We start from the raw sequence: 20160 nt of genomic DNA, 5'->3' as shown, positions 1-20160 counted from the left end.
AGCGTGAGACATCACTGAAAGGTTTTGTAATCTCCTGGATTGATATTTAGCTATGGTATTTAATTACTTCAGATCTTGTGATGTACTGTGTTATAAAGAAGTGTCGTCACGCATTTTTGATTTAAAATCACGTAGTCATACAGCTGTTGCCTTTACGTTAACATTCTACGTTCTGGACTAATCGAGACATTACATAAATAGCAATCGATAGCGCAAATACTCAAAGAAAACAATACGCAAAAAAAAAACAATCAATTGATCTAGAATTTATGTTTTAAATATCTAATATTAATTGAAGTTTCATAGAATTTCGAGAGGAAAAAAAGGTTTTAGTTAAAATGGTTGTTCCCGTTCCGAATCCAACTAAGGACTTGATTCTTAAGCTTATGTCTGAAAAGGAAGCAATGGAATCGAAAATATCCGAGTATGGAAATATTTTGGCAAATGTAAGTTTCTCTTTGATTAATTAACTCTATTCGCTTTAACGTGTTTATATACACATATATTATTTTCTTATAGAATGCTAATGTTGGGATGGATGGACCCTTGATTGATGGAGATGGATTTCCACGGAACGATATTGATGTTTATCAAGTGCGACAGGCGCGTCAACAGATAATTTGTCTTCAAAATGATTATAAGGCACTGATGAAAGAAATAGAGAAGCAAATGCATAAATTACATTCCGAGGCAGCGGAAAGTCAGACACAACTGTTGTCAATCAATACAGCTACCTTACGGTTGGAGGGTGATAATGACGTGCCCACTACCAGTATGTCGCCTCCATTGGTGGTGCCACCAGTGAAAGTTATAGTAAAAGTAAATATGATAAGTCCAGGATCACCGGCTGAAGAGGCTGTAAGTTATCAGAAACATACTATGGGTATAAACTATTATTCATATTATAATTTCTCGCAGGGTTTACGAGTAGATGATGAGATTTTGGAATTCGGCACCATTAATTCCAGAAACTTCCAAAACAATCTAACTCAAATTAGCGACTTGGTGCGCCATATGCAAAATAAAAGGGTTCCTTTAAAAGTACTACGTATGGGGCAACAGCTAGATATGATCCTTATACCTAAATCGTGGAGTGGTCGAGGTCTATTGGGTTGTAATATTTTATTAGCCGATTCTTAAGGGTTTAAAGAACATATTACTTATCTAAAACATTTTTACTATATATCTATTAATATTGTAATGCATCTACGAAATTTAAAATGTATATTGATCTAATATCCGAATCTATATATCTATATAATCTATATATAATTTACTGTGATAATAACGTCCACGGTTTATGTCAAAACCTTAAAATCACATTAAAAATTGAAAGTTGAGTAAGAACAAAATCTATTTGTAGTGAAGACTGTTGTCTTGTCCTAACCTAACCTAACACTGTTGTCAAAATTCACTATAATTTTGTAATATTACATTCAAAAAAATATTTTAATATATTAAAGAAATTAGGCAAGCATTTTTTAATAACCGCGGTTAGTTTGAAAAAGCATTGCTGACATGAGAGGATTTTACATACAATTTTTCATATGCGATTTAAAACTGCAAATTAATTTTATACATATAATATATAGGTGGCGATTTATTAGGCAAGGCTAGATTGTTAGATATTGTCATTATAAAATGAAGCTAATTCTCTCGCTGTATATATTTTTGCGGATCGAGGTGCCGTTATTTTTACTTCTTTTCGATAAGCTATTATACGTCCTTGTTGCAAATTCAATTTAGTAAAATGTTGTTAATAGTTTGTGATTTTTCTTTATTTACTCAATAAATGCACTTGGTTCAAGTTTTTTCATATCCGGCAGTGTTCATCGCTCAATTTATTTACAATTTTCACAATTGTCGGAGTGTACAGCAAGCATTTGGGGGGATGAAAACGGGTTGACAGATTGTTCTCAGTTGTTATTCAGCCAAAGAGAGCATCTTGCTCTCCTAGCGTCAGCATCACCAGCGGCAGCACCATACGCTGTGAGGAGCAATATGGTATGCTGTGCTCACAGGATACAAAGTGAATTCGATTTAGTAATTTTGAGTAGTCAAAGCGCGTGCATTCGCTTACAAAGGTAAAAACGATATTCGGCGCGATGTGACACGACGGCAAAGAAAATTCTAAAGTATTAATAAAATATTAATACATACGAGTATATAAAATATTTTGAGCACAAATCGAATGAGAAATTTTTTAATTAAATTCAACTAATTAATGTGAGCAGTTCAGTCTTATATATGAACTAAACCAGTTCTTCGCAATGTTGTTCATGTCAAGCGAATAATAAAGCGAAGTGAAAATTACGAAATAGTATTCGCTAAAAAAATGTAGCTTTCAAATTCGAAGTGTTTTAAAATATTTTAATTTGTAAAAAAATTATTAAAATAATGCTAATTAATGTATGGTGCAATCGAATTAAAAGTTTGCGAAGGATTATCCTTTTACAAAAGTACATGCATATGAATACATATACAGTATGTATGAATATACAGTTGTAGTATGCCATTTTACACATACATGTAATACATGCGCCTAAATGTATGTACCCATTTGCTTGAGAGTTTCATGCGAAAACAAATATTTGAGCAGCATAAAAATTAAATTTACCAAGTATGGAAACTGGAGTTTCTTTTAAGCTTCATGCCTGAATAGCTTTCTAAGTTGTTGTAGTAGCGGCAGAAAACATTCCTGAAGTAATTTCGAGGAATGGTGCCGAGTTGACAGTCCTTGGCCAGATAAAAATCTGGGTCTGTTCCGGGCACTTAGAACCGACAGTCAAGGGAACAGCTGTCTTAGGCTTTGCTTATACTAATTTACTTATTATGATGAGTTTCAAAAGTGTTTAACCGTTAAATCAAATCAATTCATTCAATACGAAAGATCCGAATTTTATTCCACTTTATATTATTATTTCAAATGAACCGATAACTGCTTATATATTTTCACGTAAGAAGGTAAAGTTTATATATAAATGATCAGAGTGTCTAGCTCTTTTTTATTTGACAAATTATCTTCACGAAATTCGGCACAGATTATTGTCAAAAGCAAGACCACATCCGTACAAATTGCTCCGATCGGGCCCATATAGTATATAGCTGCCATTTAAACTGAACGATCGAAATCAATACAAAGATCTATCCTTTAATGCTAATATGATGGTTAATATTTCGTCATTTTTATAAAATTAGCTGTCTGCGAATATTTCAGTTGACGTTTTGCCATTTTTATTTTATTTTCAGCTACTCATTTCAACTTTACCACTATTCTTTAAATATAGTTAATATTCTTTAATAAGTAATAAAGCAACAAATGAAAATGGTATTCCGACTAGTTATAATACATTAGCTTAGTCCATTTGTTCATATTATGCTTATTCTTGTTATTGTTCCGCTATCAATATGTATGTTTAGTTTATGTACATCCATCTTCCTGTCACTTCGCAGTACAAATCAAATGCTACTAAGATGCTACTGAGAGCAGAGATTTGACTCTCAAAAACAGCGGCAAGAGAGTAACTTTTCACCGTTTGTTCAGCCTTTAAGGACATGATGCAACTGTCGGCACCATGCCTTCGTGAGTTCTTTGCTCAAAGACGTCTATCGGGATAAAGTTCATTGCGGTTTTCAATATGTTTATGTGACTGTAGCTATGTGAAATCAGACAGACAAGCGTAAAGCAAGCAGGCATTTGGTGGAGTAGCTTTTGCAGTAAATATGTGGCAAAGTTTGTTGGTAACATGTGCAGTAGTTTGAATAATTTTCGAACGATTTCTCGCAAAGCTGTTATTTAAATATATTCTAGATGTATGCATGAATGTGTGAATAATTAAAATGGTCCACCGCTGTTACATGGCAAGGCTACATAATTTCGACGCTACTGGTGTTGTGCCTTTTGCCACCAAGACTAACGATAGTGATATTGTTACTAAAATACCAACAAACAACAGGCGCAACTGTGTTGAAACTTTACGAAGCTTAGCTGCAATGTGGTAAATTCGCCGTCATATAGCTGCACAAGCGATTTGTATAAATGTGACGTATATTTAGTTGTGTTTTGTAAGATGTATACTTTGTTAACCTCGTATTCGCTTAAAAATAACACAAGGTCATCGTAGAGTGCAACGTAAATAGTTTCATTATCCTTCTGAGCGGCAGTTAACATATTCGAAACTTACATTATTTTCACTTTTAGATGCTTTAAAAGAAAAAATGCGGCATATATGTAAATATTAGATTTTTGTAATTGAATTAATTACAATTCCTTTCCCATTCCTTTTCGGTTATTTTTGAATCTGTGTATGTCGTATTGTGCCACTTCTGGTTAGGTTAAGTGGGTGGTTTGATATGTACTATCTGATCAAATTTGACCCGGACGGACAAATTCTACATTGGCTGCTAAGCAAATACAAGCATGCCAACGCTTAATTCATACACTTGCTATAAGCTTTCAGTGCCTTGGACGAATTTTGGTTTTTTCGGTCATCAAGTCAAATCAGACGTTCTATGAGAGTTTATACTGTTCACAGGATATGAGAGAATTTAATAAGAAACGTCAAGAATAAAAGAAATAAAGTATATAAACTCGATCTTACTACAGGGCCCATGTAACCGGCACGGCCTCGGTTTATCTACCGCTACAACAATAACACATCAGACGACGCATCTATAGCGCCTTTCTATATTCACGTGATATTCTTTTTACTCATTATATACATATTTTATATCTATGAATTTTATTGAAAGTATGTATGTTCTTACATAGTGTTTTATGAGAAAATGCATTTTTGCATGAAAACTTGTGGAAAAAGAAGATCATATGTATACACAGAAGTATTCTTATTCAATATCTAGAGATAAGTGCTAAAAACTCTACACTAAAAATGTTTAAAGTGGTGAATTGTTCATTAAAAAAGTAAAAGAATTACATATTAAAACTCATTGCAACTTAAAAAAAAGAAAAAGAAAAATTTAGTAATAACAGTTCAACATTAAAACCGAAAACTCGTTAATCATACGGTTGATACAGCTTCGTACAAATAGCGACATATTTGGAGGATTGTTATCTTCAGAACAACAAAAACATAATTCAGCTGTCAATGAGTGTATAAAGAAGTACTGAGCAATATCATATATTTATTGGATATAATCATACTCACTAAACATACATATAATTGCTACGTTTTTTGAATGGGCTTGGCGTTTAGCGTTTAGACGGTGCCAAGCAATGTATTTTCAATATTCAAATAGGAAATACAAGTATTCATTATAATCGCAATGATAATGAAGCTAAAAATAACACTTCGCCTAAATGAAGAATGAAGAAACAAAATGTTCGCACGATATCCTTGATCGTGTGCACATTTACATATTTACTAGTTGGCGCTGCTGTATTTGACTCGCTCGAATCGGAAACGGAAAAGCGGCGCTGGGAAGCACTGCAAGGTGAGTATCAATATTTCAGTAACAGCTTAATGCTTAGCAACCTTAAATATATCCAGCTGTAGGAAAACGCGACTATCTATGTATATATGCACAGACATATACATACATACGTTTAAATGCTGCCTGTTTACATACATATGTACTTGTACATATGTAGATAAATCGGCAAGACGACAAACGCAAGTGGCCCACTTTTGTAAGCACATTAAATAAAGTATGTGCTTGTGCTAAGGTGCTCTCATGCATGAGAGGGTTACGAATACATTGACACACATTTATTTACATTTATGCATCCGGCTAGTCACTTACATGCACGATGTGTTTGTAGTTTTCTCGTGCACTTTTGTACGAGTGGCTTTTTGAACAGATTTTGTTAGTTGACTTTGTTGACGTCAATTGATAATGAACGAATTGGTATCGATGGCAATTATTTAAGTGCATAACATCTTATAGGATGGCATCCAACGGTGATACAAGGCTAGTTTAGATGTGACGACGACCAATATTGTTGGCCTTTCAGTTTTTGGTTTCACATGTGCATTGTCTAATCTGTCTGCTATCCGTTCGTTCATGCAACAGATACAATTATATTGAATCCATTTTTTTTAAATGGTGGAAAAACGGTACTTGTACCCTTGTATAATAAGACTGTCACATCCTACTTTTATATGAAACATCATATTGTAGGATCTATTGGACCATTATAAATTGGCTAAAACTGAATATAACTGAATATTTCCTATATGCATAACAATATTTTATATTCCACCAGATATTTCACCTTATATTATATCAATCAAGCATCTATGAAGATTTCGAAGTAGAACTTCGAACTTTATCTCTACTAGTCCCCCCGTTATCGAATATGTGGACCACCGTGCTTATACTTGACTTAACCAGAAAATATAAGTAAATTTTTAAGAGAACTGAATGAAGTTAAGTGGCCATATTATGTTAATAATAAATAAAATTGGTTCAGTACTTCTCCTAGCCCCCATTACTGCTAATATAATGATTTTCGTGATGCTAGTAGACTTTAAGTATGTCGAATATACCGATTAGTGTGTGAGTTTTCTTCCTAAAAGTGCTTGCAAACAAATTTTCGATTATAATTATTTTAATATAAAGACTAAATGAAATCAGACCAGAACTTCCTCCAGGCCCCCTATAACTCATACTTTAATGAAATCGGTTCATATGCCCCCCCAATCGCCTTATATCCAATATGATGATTTCCGCTCTTCTGCTTTATTGACACCTAGAAATATTTTCTTGATTATACAATTTACAATTTACACAAAAGTTAATCATTAAATCAAAACCTATACCCGAAGTACACCTTATTCCGTTTTTTGAAAAACTTCCGGACCAATTTTTTATACCCTGATCAGAGTATATTAAGTTTGTCACAAAGTTTGTAACACACAGAAGGAAACGTCGTCTACCCTATAAATTATATATATATCAGTGATCAGCGCCACGAGCTAAACTAGTCCCTCAGTTTTTGAGAAACCGATCTGAAATTTTGCTCTTCAAGAAACTGTTCATTTGTAGCAACCGCTGATATTGGACCATTGCAGCATACAGCAGCTATATGTTATAAACTGAATGATCATAATGGAGTCCTTGTACGGAAAACTTTTTTATTTGACTAGATATCTTCCCTAAAAATCTCCAAACAAATTGTTAATATCGGACCACTATATCGTATGGCTGCCATACAAACTGACCGATCAAAATGAAGTTTTTGCATGAATAGCTTTTTTTGTAATAGTGAGGGGTATGATAGCGTCAGCGCAACCGAAGTTAACATTTTTTCTTTGTTTTTTACTTAATTTAAGTTTTTCACTTAAATTTCTAGATTTACGGGTGGTTCGATTCAACCCAAAGAATTGCTCAGAATTTCCAACAGAAGTTTTTACATAATATATAAATTTATTAAATAAATAAGTATGTATAATATTTTACAAGCCATATTTTAATTCTGCTTATTACTTTTTAGCTGTGGAAGATATGATAATACGAAAATACAATATTTCACAAGAGGACTTCAAAGTGATGGAGACAGTTGTGCTTAAGTCAGAACCACACAAAGCTGGTCAACAATGGAAATTCACTGGTGCATTTTACTATGCAACAACAGTGTTAACGACTATCGGTTACGGCCATTCCACGCCAAGCACAATCGGTGGCAAACTCTTCACAATGTGCTATGCAATTGTGGGGATACCATTGGGCCTTGTGATGTTCCAAAGTATTGGAGAAAGAGTGAATAGACTGAGCAGGTTAATTGCCTATTAAATACAAAATATATTTACAAATAACATGAATATTTCTATGTGCCTTGTATTTGCAAATTTAATTGTGAAATAATTTCTTTAACATTTTGCTTTCGTATTTTTTCAATACAGCTATGTTATACAAGCAGTGAGAAAGTCACTACGTTGTAAACGAACTGCAGCTTCTGAAGTAGATTTAATATGCGTTGTGACAACACTGAGCTCTTTAACGATAGCTGGTGGTGCTGCGGCTTTTTCACGGTACGAAGGTTGGAGCTATTTCGATTCAGTATATTACTGCTTTATTACTTTAACTACAATAGGTGAGTTTCTTCCATAAATGTGATGTAAAAGTTTTCAAAATGAAATTATCACTTTACGTACATATGTACATACAAATGTATAAATGCATTTGGTTTTCATTTAGGTTTTGGAGATATGGTAGCTTTACAAAAAGATAATGCACTCAACAACAAACCGCAATATGTAATGTTCGCATTGATATTCATATTGTTCGGTTTGGCAATTGTTGCCGCCTCGCTGAATCTGCTAGTATTGCGGTTTGTTACAATGAATACGGAGGATGAACGAAGAGATGAAGCCCAAGCTATGCAGGTGCAGAATCATTTTAATACTACTAATTTATATTCATTATTATATTCATTACTATATTATTAGTAAATATGATTTTTCGATAATACTTTTACAATTCTTTTATTACAACTTTAAACTCTTTTAATATTCGATTATTGATGTTGAATTCCTCTAGAAATAGATAAACCCTTAATTTTTTTTTCCAATTTGCATAAATTAAAAAAATGGCAGATCGGAATATTCTGCGAAGTGAGTGTCATAAAGTTTAAATAAAGTTTCGTTTATTGCCTCGCTATTTACTTGAATCTATCTCTTTGGAAGTGAATTCGTTCTTATAATCAAGAAAGCAGCATTAATTAAGATTCAAAAGGTTGAATTAATTTAAAGTCTTTTCTATGGTGTTTCCATTTTTTCCAATAGTTTTTCATAAATTCTTACAATTATATTTTGAATAACTTAATATTATATATACACAGTTTACGATTTGTTGATTTATAATAGGGATTTTCCGGTTCGAGTAAATATTTATTTCAAAATGGTGGAAGCCTGATGGAAGATCCATAGTCTCATAACAAGTAAAATAGTTGTCATTGTCCCTTTTATTAGGCTTTGGGTTTTTATATGCTTATAATATTGTTTGACTTTAAAAAAAATGCAAATGTGCTAGTGCAACACAAAACTATTTTGCGAGTATTCGCACGTGGCTGGCAGAACCTATACTATTACTTACATACTTGTATTACTATTATTTTTTTATTAGATTATATTTGTATTTTATAATTGTATGTTATTTAGATGGTAAATCTAACTTACATCCGAAAAAATACATTAATTTGGCATTACTACACAACTGATTGGAATATTAATTTCTCAAATACATATGTATATTCCATTGACTCCTGGGTAAAATAAGATATTAAAAGTAATTATACTTGTATAGCACTCTTGTCAAATGCCATATGATCCTCTTATTTAAGTGAGCTAATATTTTGGTTAACTAGGATGCAAAATTTCTATGAAAAAAAGTACTTAAAGGCTTATGCATGTAATTAAAATTAAATTGGGTCTTCATTTGCAATGCACGATTTACATAAATATTTTCCTATCCACTTACACTTACAAAGAAAATTTACGCTACACCAGAATTAAAAAATTCAACTAAAATTTTGAAATATAAATTTTTCTGAGAAAATTAAGTAGTAGAATTTTCATAATAATGTATATATAGATTCTTCAAAAAATAAAAATGTGTTTTTCTTATAATTATAAATAATTTTTAATTTGTAAATTTCAATTGCCGCTTCATATTTTTTAAAAAACTATATCTATCATTAATACACTGGGTTGAATTATTACAACTTTTAAAATTTGGTACTTTCTTGCATGCCAATGCTTCAAATCGTTTTTACATTATCATATATAAAAATATTAAGCATTTTTATTAAAAGAATCGTTAAAATTTGCACATTTTAAATTTTGAAATAAAAAGTTTACAAATTTAATATTATAATAATAATATTCCTTGTCACAATTATAATATTTCTCCGTCTAATTTTTATTTATTATTTTTTAATTTCAATAAAAAAGATAATAAATGCAAAAAAATATGTTTTCTTTTAATTTTCTTTACAAAAATGTATATTGGACCACGAACAATACAATAGTTTATAACCAAGTCCAATATTTGGACAAAAGAGGTGATTGCGGTTTTTCAATTAAAAATTAAAATAAATGTTTAATAATAATGAATTATAAAAATACAATATTTTCTAATACTTACCTAAGCCCGAGACTCAAATTTCTATACCTGCCTAAACTACAAGTGCAAAACAATCCAAAGAAGAAATAACAAACTACTGTATATTATGTACTATATTATTGCTACAAAAACATATAAACTCCTTTCAAAAATACTACGAAAAACTATTTTATTAATTTAAGTTAAAAATATCAACACTTGCCAACATTGCACAAGGAATACAAAGCAACTAGAATTTTATAAATTCAGTCACAAATTCCGCCATGATTAGTTTAATTCTATATAAAATATGTATACGTTTAAGGTAGTTGTGAAAAATTGAAAACATACCTACATACATAAAATGCTTCCTAATTTATTTATCTTAACTAGTTAAAAAAGAAATCGTAAAAGTTTTCTTTTTAATTAATTAAACTTTGTATTCCCTGTATCAAAGACCCAAACACTCTACATTTCAGAAACACATTTTTTATGATTTCTCCTAATATGATATACATACATATGTACATGTAACTGTGCATTTATAAATTTTAATTACTAATAAGGGCGGTTTCGTAAACAATTTTCAGGCTTTACAAGTTGCTGTTAAATTAGAAGGTGACGTCATTACAGCAAATGGGTCCATTTTAAGTGGATATGAAGGTCATGAAGTTCAGTCAAATAGTAGTGGCTCAACTACATCCATGTGTTCATGTAGCTGTGCACGTTTTAGTGCAAATCGTCATAAAACGTGAGTACATTCGAATTGCATTTTGTTTATTATTATTGCATTTTAATCTATATATATCCTATACAATTTCTATGTATGAAAGGCATCAATACAAAGCGCGTCGCTCACCCTCGCATATACGTCATTTATTGCCGGAAGTTGTACCAATGCAGGACTTAAGCTACGATGCACACAGCCTCAATGCCGACGGGCTCGATATTGTGGATACATCATCAATCTCGCCTTCGAAACCACACAGACAATTACTCAAACGCAATGTATCGCTACTATCTTTTCGTATTTAAAATACACTTACTATTAATGAAAATAATTTAAGTATTATAGGTACATACATTTATTAATAGGTATGCTTAAATACAATAATTTTTGATTCGCCGGTAATTTAAGCTTTTCACATCGCTTTATGGTGCGCCACGTACAGGCGGTACCGTTGTGTATGTGGTATACTTGTTTCAATATTTATAAATAGTTGTTGGGTAGCTACGGCGCCATCAAGCTAATGCAGATTATATTATGCAATTTTCTGCACTTCATTTGCGAATATGTATGTAAATATTAAAGAAACATTTTGAAGAAAATACTTATAATTAGTTAGGTAGGTGTAAACCTTAGCGAAAGCCTATCAATCAATAGATTTCTTTAATATAGCAATTCATATAATAAGCACTTTTGCTTCTCTTAATAGCTTAAGGTATTCCGCGCTTTATTATTAAGTCCATTAAAGAAGTTTTAACTTTATACTTTAGACTTTTGTTATTAAAATCTTTGAAGATGAGTAGTTTTGCTGAGATATCTATGCATAAAATTGGTGAAGCTTTTCATTTTTATATTATTTACGATTGGAGGAGATGTAATTAAAACATTTCAATTTTTTCCACATAAGTATTTTTGACTTAATTTAAGACATCTTTAATTTATAAAAATATGAGAACACGATGCATAATACCCACAAGTATGTAGTTATTCAAAAGCGCTCATTTTTATCTATTTCTTTGCACACACGCTGCAATAGTTTCAATGAATCAATTAACGAATATACCCTTTTATAATAGAAGGAATAACACGACAACCTATAAATTCTCACATAAAGTGATGTTTGTTATAAATGAGTGCGCAAAAGAACATTCAAATTTACATAAACCATACTAGGCCATAAGTGGCCTCCAAAATTGCTTAATATTAATATGGTCAGCCAGATAAAAATGTTGCTATAAAAAAGATTACAACGAGCATCGATCACTTATAAGATCAATATATCTAACACCTGTCTTAAAGTATGTAAATTTAAATGTGCGCAATAATAACACTAATTCCCACAACAGCCGGTTCTACTTTACCGGAACTGACCCGGACTTTTTTCGGCAAAGGCTGCGATCTAACTCTGTTTAAATCGGTAAGTAGGAATAACTTTTGTAAGAAAATTACAGCTTCGCCAAATAAAAACAAAAGTTATATAAAAATCAAAATACATTTTTTAATATGACTGTTTTTTGAATAAATACGAAAAAACTATTCAGTTAAGGGGTGTACAAAAAAACAAAAAAAAAAAAACAATTTTCTTTTCCTGATGCAATATAACAACTTTTTTATTAGTAAACTTCAAAATCGCTCTATTAAACGTTATTTTGTTAACTAGAAAATATGAAAACAGTTCTATCACTGCCAAATTCATCACCTGATACAAAAGTCAAACACATAGTAAGAATACTCTATGTAGAGGAGTACAAATTTTAAACTGGCACATACAAACAATTAAAGCTTACGTATTAAAATATAATTAAGAAAATTATTAACTTACTTCATAAATACTTTAGTTATTTTTTAATTTTGTTTTACCTTTTTAATTATTTTTAATTATCTGCCTTAGAGGTTAGAAAGTTCAAATACCGTACATTGTTCAAAAGTTTGAACAGAATAGTCAAATTATTTAACTATTATAATGTTTATTATTTTATATTTTTTAATGTTATTTAAAAAATTTAATCAACTATTATAATGTTTATTATTTTATATTTTTTAATGTTATTTTAAAAGTTTAATAAACTCTGGATTTAATTTATATGTTCGCAAAACTCAGGCGAATACTTTTTAGATAGATACAAAGGATGGGAGTAAAGATCATTCATTCACACCTCCAAACTCATATCATTTAAAAAAACGTTACCTTCGAAATACCTTACTACCTACATACATATACATAGATATTTATGCGTACATAACTGTGCTTAACAAGTATATGTATCCATATCCATGTATATACATAGTATATATGTAGGTACGAACACAATATATGCATAAAACTAAACTACTCAAAATTTAATATCATCGACTCTTTTTCAAGACTCATCAGTTATCGAATTTATGGTATATAATAAATATTTAATAAACTACATTTATAAATATCTAATTGGGTATTAATAATCAGGCGCATTAAATTACGAGTGAAAATGAAATGGTAATGTGATCCAAATAAGTTTAAATATTCTACAGTTATTTCTTAGTAGCGCTTGGTAATTCCGGTCGACATACATACATACTATGTATGAAAATATAAAAGATACACATTGAAACGTATTTATATATTCGTTTATGAAATGTATAATCAACTATTTATTTATTTGAAGTATTATTAAGCCACCTATAATTTTTTGTACTACAAATATGTATACTTAGCACATTGCCATTTCATTTGAAATAGCTGAATCGTTTTCTTATATGAAAAAAGTTTTATATTCAAAAATGCATTATTATAAACGAGGCCAAATTTTTGGTAGATATAAGCCACTCCCATTTTTACGATTTCTTTTAAAAATTTTGCCATTAGAAATTACTTATATTATAATAGTTTTTATACTTACATATGTATATTAAAATTAAAAAAAAAATATTCTAAGTAGATATGTACGTGCCTATGAAAATAGGTGTTTGCAGTTGTTTACCATGTTAATGTATATTAAATGCATATAGCATTGAAGAGCAGTACTCGCAAATGAAGAGGCAATTTTTTCTCTTTTCTTATAAAAAATAAATAATAAAAATCCGTTGAAAGACTTTGTAATATAGAGAACACTGGAAAATACAAATAAATTTACATTTATGAAAAAATGGGTTCGTTTGTCTAGTTCATAATTTAAAGTTGTTAAAGAGAATGATTTTTATAAGAAAACCTCTTAACTGGGAGGAATACGGGCAAAACATTGGTAAGTTGCTTCCATTAGTTGTTTTGCACAAGCAGCAGGTATTCGGCTTTATCTTTAACTTGTTTATAAAAAATATATTGTTTTACGTTTTGAAATTTTTTTCTCTGTTAAAACATCGAATAACAGTGTGAAAGTCACGAATATTTCATCGAAAGTGACACATGTCAAATAATACAAATAATTAAACTACATATAGTACTTTTTATTTGATATTGCACAAGAGAGGCGCGCGCGGCAATTAACAGTCGCGACAGTCGGGTCTACGTAACCGCAACGGGTCCGGATTTTTATCCGACCAAGGACTGTCAACTCGGCAAAATTCTACCGTTACAACAACAACAACAACAACGCAATTTACACAATAAGTAGACCTAACGGTGATTTTCCAGTGAAGTAAGATAGTGATGATTATGAAATGTCTTGTATCGGTAAATAAGTGTACTAATAATTGATTTATTGAAATAAATTGATTGTGAAAACTTTTGAGCTGTGACTCTTTTGTAGTTAGTGTGAGAAATGTTTGAAGAAAAGCGAAGCAAAAGTTTTATCTGTATCAACCATAACATTCCGAAACAGTTGCGTTACCAACTTAACAAGCAACATTTGTTTGATACAAGAATGATTGATTCTATAATTTTTAGTTTTAAATACCAACTATTGCATAATTTATATTCTATACCATAGGAAATTCTTAAAAAAGATATTTAACTTCGAAAAATATCTACTAAAATTAGTTTTGTCTTACGCTCCAGTTACATGATCAAGCTTTCAAGTTGATCACACAAACTACTTATCAAAATTGATTTGAATTGACATCTGTGACGTAGGCTGCAAGCAAGCTAATAATCAATAACAGCACAAAGATTATAGTATAACTTATATTTTGATATCAATCCATGAATATAACGAAAGATTTATATTCCCGATAGTTGCATGTCATTTGTTTGCACAACTAGGTGATGACCTGTTCAAACTTGATCGACAACTTGCAAGTCGACTTGAAAGAGAAAATTGATTTCAAGACGGATTTCCAGTTCGAAAAATGAGAGTGTGGTGGTAGAAAAGTGTGAGTGTGTTGCAACTTGAAAGCAATTTCTTGATCGTGTAACGTCCGGGTTATGGTGTTTAAAACAAAGACGTAGAAGTCGAAATGCAACCCTACGTCAATTAACCGCAGCTAACATTAGACCGTGCAGCAAAGATGCTCATTTGTGTCTTTGCTAACGCCGTTAAGCGTAGAGCGGCATAATTTCTGTCCAGGTGTTTTTGAAATTAAAATTTTGTTTGGGAGGTGAATATTTTCTATAACACTAAGTTTTTAAGTAGTGTAATATTTATTTTTTGTAGGAAGTTAAAAGCCAAAATTCCAGAACTTTAAATGAATGATTGATGACAAAAGCAGCCGCAGTGTGAATTGAGCCGCAGATTTAAGGACGAAAATTGCACGCATTTTATTAAAAATGGCGCCAACAAAGAATACCCGTGCAGTTTCTAAACAAGCTGTAACGTCAACTATGAGCACATTGTTACCTCAGCCACGAAAAACACTTACCAGGCGAGGCACAATTAATGTCCAGGACCAAAATGTTGATATAATCCAGACGCGCGGCAAACGTAAAGCCGAACATAGTCCGGCTAAAAATGAAAAAGTTAAGCGATCAGCGCTTGGTAATCTCACAAACAACTTTAAACTAACAACAATGACGACGAGTAAGTTGCATTCTGAAGAGAATTTGAAGCAAAACCAAAATATGACAAAGAGAAAAGAAACCCACATAATTGGGACACATGCTCAAGTGCTTAAAGAAACGCAAAATACTGTCGGAAGTATGGACGTGTGTGAACGTAATATTTTGCAAAAGAAAATGGCAACTAGGGCGAGTACGCGAAATGCTAACATTACCAAATCAACGATTGCTAAAATTTTGGAAGATAGTTATAAAAGGACTAAACCGAAGATTGAACCCTTACCATCACCGCCAACACTAAGAACGCGAAAGTTAGAGCTTCCGCCTGTATTGGCTCCACGACCACCTTCTCCAGTTTTAGCTACAGTACCATTAAAACCGTCTCTGCCCAACAAGCCAGTACGAAGAATTTCTAATGAATTCAATAAAACTGAAGAAAGCTTATACATGTCGGCACTGGAAGATATTTCCAGTTCCGAGTCAATGCGTTTATCTGGTAATTTCGAAGCTGCAAAGCGGCGTTCGGCTTTACTATTACAAGAGAAGAAGAAAGTTGAAGGTACACCAGATAAAGAAATCGGTGATAAACCGCCGCCTACATCGGTGCCGGAAGGCGTTGAAGATTTTGACAAGGCTAACTGGAATGATATCTTTCAAGTATCTCACTATGCCATGGATATATTTAATTATATGAAATCACGGGAGGAAGAGTTTCCTGTAACAGATTATATGGAAAAACAAATACATTTGACCAAATGGATGCGAACATTATTAGTTGACTGGATGGTCGAAGTGCAAGAGACATTCGAATTGAATCATGAAACACTCTATTTGGCGGTAAAAATTGTGGATCTCTTTTTATGTCGCGTCATTATCAATAAGGATGTACTGCAGTTGCTTGGTGCATCTGCACTTTTTATTGCATGCAAATTCGATGAACGAACACCGCCCTTAATTGAGGATTTTCTATATATATGTGATGGCGCGTATAAACATAATGAATTGATACGTATGGAAATGACGACACTTCGAACTATAAATTATGATCTTGGCATACCGTTGTCATATCGATTTTTACGACGTTACGCCCGTTGTGCCAAAGTTTCAATGCCAACGCTAACATTAGCACGCTATATTTTAGAATTGTCGCTAATGGATTATGCAACTATTCATTTTAGCGATTCGAAACTAGCATGTGCAGCTTTGTTCATGGCTTTGCGCTTAGATGGCGATACAAATCCCTGGACATTGACGTTGGAATACTATAGTGGATATTTGTTGACAGATTTCGCTGAAATTGTACCCGTTTTAAATGCTACATTGCATCGTAAACCTAAAGTAAAGACAATACGTAGTAAATACTCACATAAGATATTCCATGAGGTTGCCAAAGTCCCACTACTTACAACTGAAGAACTATTTGAGAACAATTTAGACCTGAATATTAGCATAAAACTTGATGAATCTAATAGCTCGTAAAATATATATTTAGCTAACTTAGTTGAATACTTATTCATTTCATTATTATAAGAAATCTACCCAAATCACGACATACTGAGCTTTTAACAAACGTCACCTGCATTAACATATATAAAAAATTAGCAACTTTAAATATAATGCTTTTAGATTTAAGCAACATCGATATTAAATTAGTATATATATTTTTGTTTTGTCTTTTAAGTTATTTTAATAATGAAACTGAACATTTGATAAACATATTGCATTTGCGGTTTGTAGTTTGTATTTCGTTATAATTTTATTATGCAATCAAAAAAAAAAAATTACTGCGCGTAATGCAATTTTTGCGCTGTTATAGTAAAAAAACGCATGCTCACTTTTTATTTTATTATTTAAACATATTTCAGAAATTACATTTCATGTCATTTAGTCGCACTGCTAGGCTAGCAAGTGACCAATATGGTTTACTGCTACAAAAATGAGGACTCGCGGAATTCTACACCTGACTTAAGGGACATACGCAAAGGGACGACCTACGCATGTCCATTGCCATAGCAAAAGCAATTCAATTTTGTAAACTTACTCTATTACTACTATGAAAATTTTAATAAAGCATAAAGCAACTGAAAAAAGCCATTTTTGTCTCCAAATATCTCAATTTAATTGTTATAATATTTATATCTGTTTCATATGGTTCCCATAGTGTTTTTTTTATTCAACTCGCTTTAAACATATTCAAAATCAGTTTTAACAATTTATTTACGCTTACTACTTTTATAGTTGAGGCTTTGTGTTCGAAATTTTTTAAATAAAGATATACGTTGAAAAACAATCCGACTCATGTCTTGTAAATGTTATCTTAATATGCACTTTCTTTTTACGGAATAAATGGAACATATATTTCTATATTCTATCACATGTTTACAAATGCATGCATATAGTATGTATTTATGTATTTTTCATAAATGCAATGGTTGCCTCATCGTTCTTTGATTCATAAAAACTGTTACCTTTTATATGCGCTACAACAAAAAATTATTAAAGAAACAATCAATGCATTTAACGTCTTCCAGCAATTGTCTTTCAACAAATTTTTTCTACCTAAGGCAGCTGTGGCTCTTCTTATTGGCTGTTTTATGTTTAAGAAACCATTATATCTTATTCCTTGATTCGCAAGCTGCGCTTGCACGGACATTAGTTGCAGACATCGGAAGAAAGAAAAACTGTCAAAAATAGGTAGATACATATGTATATGTATATATGTACATATAAGTATACATACATACAATACATGAGTACACATTAGTTATTCTTTTGAATTTGGCTTATTAAGTACATACATACATATGTGCAGACGTTCAAGCTGCGCAGACGTTCAAGGATGCTGGAGCAGTTTTTCAAAAAGTATGTATCTAATTGCAAATTTATGTTATACAAGTACGATGCTTTTTTGGAATATTGACAAAATGGGAAAGATTGCTCTGAATTAACGTGCATACGATCGTAAACATGTATGGTATGTACATATGTATGTGTAAATCGATTAAGCGCCTATAGTAATATGTAATAAGTATATATACCTACCTATGGAATTCATATTTTCTCTTCGCACTCTTATTGTAAACTGCAATTGATATTAATTTTTTTTACGCAGATTTACGAATTTTTATTAAAAATATAATTTCAGTGCTTTCATTATTTATGTAAATATACGGCAAGGAATGTATGTACATATGTACGAGTATGTATAGTACACTTTTTTCATAATAAGTAGTGATTGCGATTTTCCTTGAGGTTTAATTAAAAAAAAAAAATTGTAACAAATATTTGCCAATTGAATAAATAATAAACTTTCCATTTGACATTTTCCTGAAACTTATAAAATTTTTTTTTTCGAATTTCGAACTCATGCTTAGAAATGTGTTCATACATATGTATGTACATATATATTTTATTTGTATGAATTGGTTTACTTTGAACATAATTAAGAAAAGAGACTTTTGAGTTAGATCAAACTGCACACAATGTTTTAAATTTTACTAAAATCGGTTCAGTAGCTTAGAAGTTTACCCCGGAGAAAGCGTGACACGCAATTTTTATATATGCCTATAAATTTTAAACGTTTGTCGTAGTTCATCCGTATTCACATCTATTAGCGCTCGGGACCGCGCCTATCTTTCAAAACCCACATTACCTTTAACTTTGTAGACTTTGGTTGTTCCAGAGAGTAATTATAATACATTTGTAGCGTTATTATTTCTTTATACAATAACACAACAACAACAGTGAGATTATATGCAAAGAGGTTAGGCAAATGCAAATTGAAATGGCTGAGGGGTTATCTCTAACTTACTTTCCAATTAATTTCATATTTATTGTAGTAGATGAGTCATAATGGCATAACTCAGCGGAAAATGAGCATCCAAGAGTAGCTTTAACGACTCCTCGCTGCTCGTTGTCCAACCACTATCTGGATATCTCAGATACCCCAATGGAGTAGGATTTTGCGCCTAAACCGTGAGGACTCATGACAACCCTCTACACTGCCGCAGAAGGCTCTCCACGAGGCTCTCTTGAATTTCTTTTATTCGGATTTGTAATTGGCCAGTCCGGCCCTGTTCAGCGCCTAGTCGTCACTATCTAAGCTTCCTGCAATACAGGAACCAATTGTTATTTCTGAAAATTTTATAGGTTTTGAGCTCCGGGTGTGAGGCGTTCAAGCTAAAACCAATATATTTATGATCAGATAAGGAATTGTCGTCTAGAACTCTCCATCCCGAGATCAAGGCTAGCGTAATGTCAAAGACTTCCGCCCTGCTAGCTGTCACAAAAGTAGGGCAGTTACTCGTTTACAAATAGAAAGATCTACATCACATATAAAATACACTAGTGACTCACCTCTTTCGTTAATGTCCGAGCTCCCTAGACGGTGTGCCTAGAATTGGCATCCGAGCCTATTAAAATTGCGACCATCATATTAACCGACCCCAGCCGATAGCAG

At 31.9% G+C, this 20160-nt stretch overlaps 3 protein-coding genes and 1 long non-coding RNA gene across 4 annotated transcripts; 3 read left to right on the top strand and 1 right to left on the bottom strand.

The window, feature by feature from the left end:
* The first annotated feature begins 45 nt into the window (after nt 1–45).
* LOC106614589 (26S proteasome non-ATPase regulatory subunit 9) lies at nt 46–1825 on the top strand. Its single transcript, XM_014230398.3, has 3 exons — nt 46–446; nt 520–858; nt 919–1825. The coding sequence occupies exons 1-3, from the start codon at nt 339–341 to the stop codon at nt 1138–1140; spliced, it is 669 nt and encodes a 222-aa protein (XP_014085873.1). The 5' UTR covers nt 46–338; the 3' UTR covers nt 1141–1825.
* Nucleotides 1826–2918: 1093 nt separating this feature from the next.
* Task6 (TWIK-related acid-sensitive K[+] channel 6) lies at nt 2919–13918 on the top strand. The gene is made up of 6 exons (XM_014230397.3): nt 2919–5451; nt 7454–7736; nt 7863–8053; nt 8158–8345; nt 10653–10813; nt 10896–13918. The coding sequence occupies exons 1-6, from the start codon at nt 5325–5327 to the stop codon at nt 11095–11097; spliced, it is 1152 nt and encodes a 383-aa protein (XP_014085872.2). The 5' UTR covers nt 2919–5324; the 3' UTR covers nt 11098–13918.
* A 1279-nt stretch (nt 13919–15197) lies between these two features.
* CycB3 (cyclin B3) lies at nt 15198–17791 on the top strand. Its single transcript, XM_014230426.3, has 2 exons — nt 15198–15304; nt 15361–17791. Exon 2 carries the CDS (start codon nt 15474–15476, stop codon nt 17178–17180), a length of 1707 nt encoding a protein of 568 aa, XP_014085901.2. The 5' UTR covers nt 15198–15304; nt 15361–15473; the 3' UTR covers nt 17181–17791.
* Nucleotides 17501–19014, bottom strand: LOC118682056 (uncharacterized). The gene is made up of 2 exons (XR_004977726.2): nt 18744–19014; nt 17501–18382 (listed from the first exon to the last, which is right to left on the bottom strand). It is a non-coding gene; the product is annotated as an uncharacterized lncRNA (long non-coding RNA).
* Between the last annotated feature and the right edge of the window lie 1146 nt (nt 19015–20160).

The sequence above is a fragment of the Bactrocera oleae genome, chromosome 2 (assembly GCF_042242935.1).
Source record: "Bactrocera oleae isolate idBacOlea1 chromosome 2, idBacOlea1, whole genome shotgun sequence".
Taxonomy (NCBI): Eukaryota; Metazoa; Arthropoda; class Insecta; order Diptera; family Tephritidae; genus Bactrocera; species Bactrocera oleae.
This window is presented reverse-complemented; position numbering and strand designations above follow the sequence as displayed.

Excerpts from the sequence above, each read along its gene's own strand:
- LOC106614589 (XM_014230398.3), top strand. The coding sequence starts at position 339 with ATGGTTGTTCCCGTTCCGAATCCAACTAAGGACTTGATTCTTAAGCTT. Across the intron at positions 447-519 it reads ATGGAAATATTTTGGCAAAT|AATGCTAATGTTGGGATGGA; the intron begins GTAAGTTTCTCT and ends ATTTTCTTATAG. Across the intron at positions 859-918 it reads GATCACCGGCTGAAGAGGCT|GGTTTACGAGTAGATGATGA; the intron begins GTAAGTTATCAG and ends AATTTCTCGCAG.
- Task6 (XM_014230397.3), top strand. The coding sequence starts at position 5,325 with ATGAAGAAACAAAATGTTCGCACGATATCCTTGATCGTGTGCACATTT. Across the intron at positions 8,054-8,157 it reads TATTACTTTAACTACAATAG|GTTTTGGAGATATGGTAGCT; the intron begins GTGAGTTTCTTC and ends GTTTTCATTTAG. Across the intron at positions 8,346-10,652 it reads ATGAAGCCCAAGCTATGCAG|GCTTTACAAGTTGCTGTTAA; the intron begins GTGCAGAATCAT and ends AACAATTTTCAG.
- CycB3 (XM_014230426.3), top strand. The coding sequence starts at position 15,474 with ATGGCGCCAACAAAGAATACCCGTGCAGTTTCTAAACAAGCTGTAACG.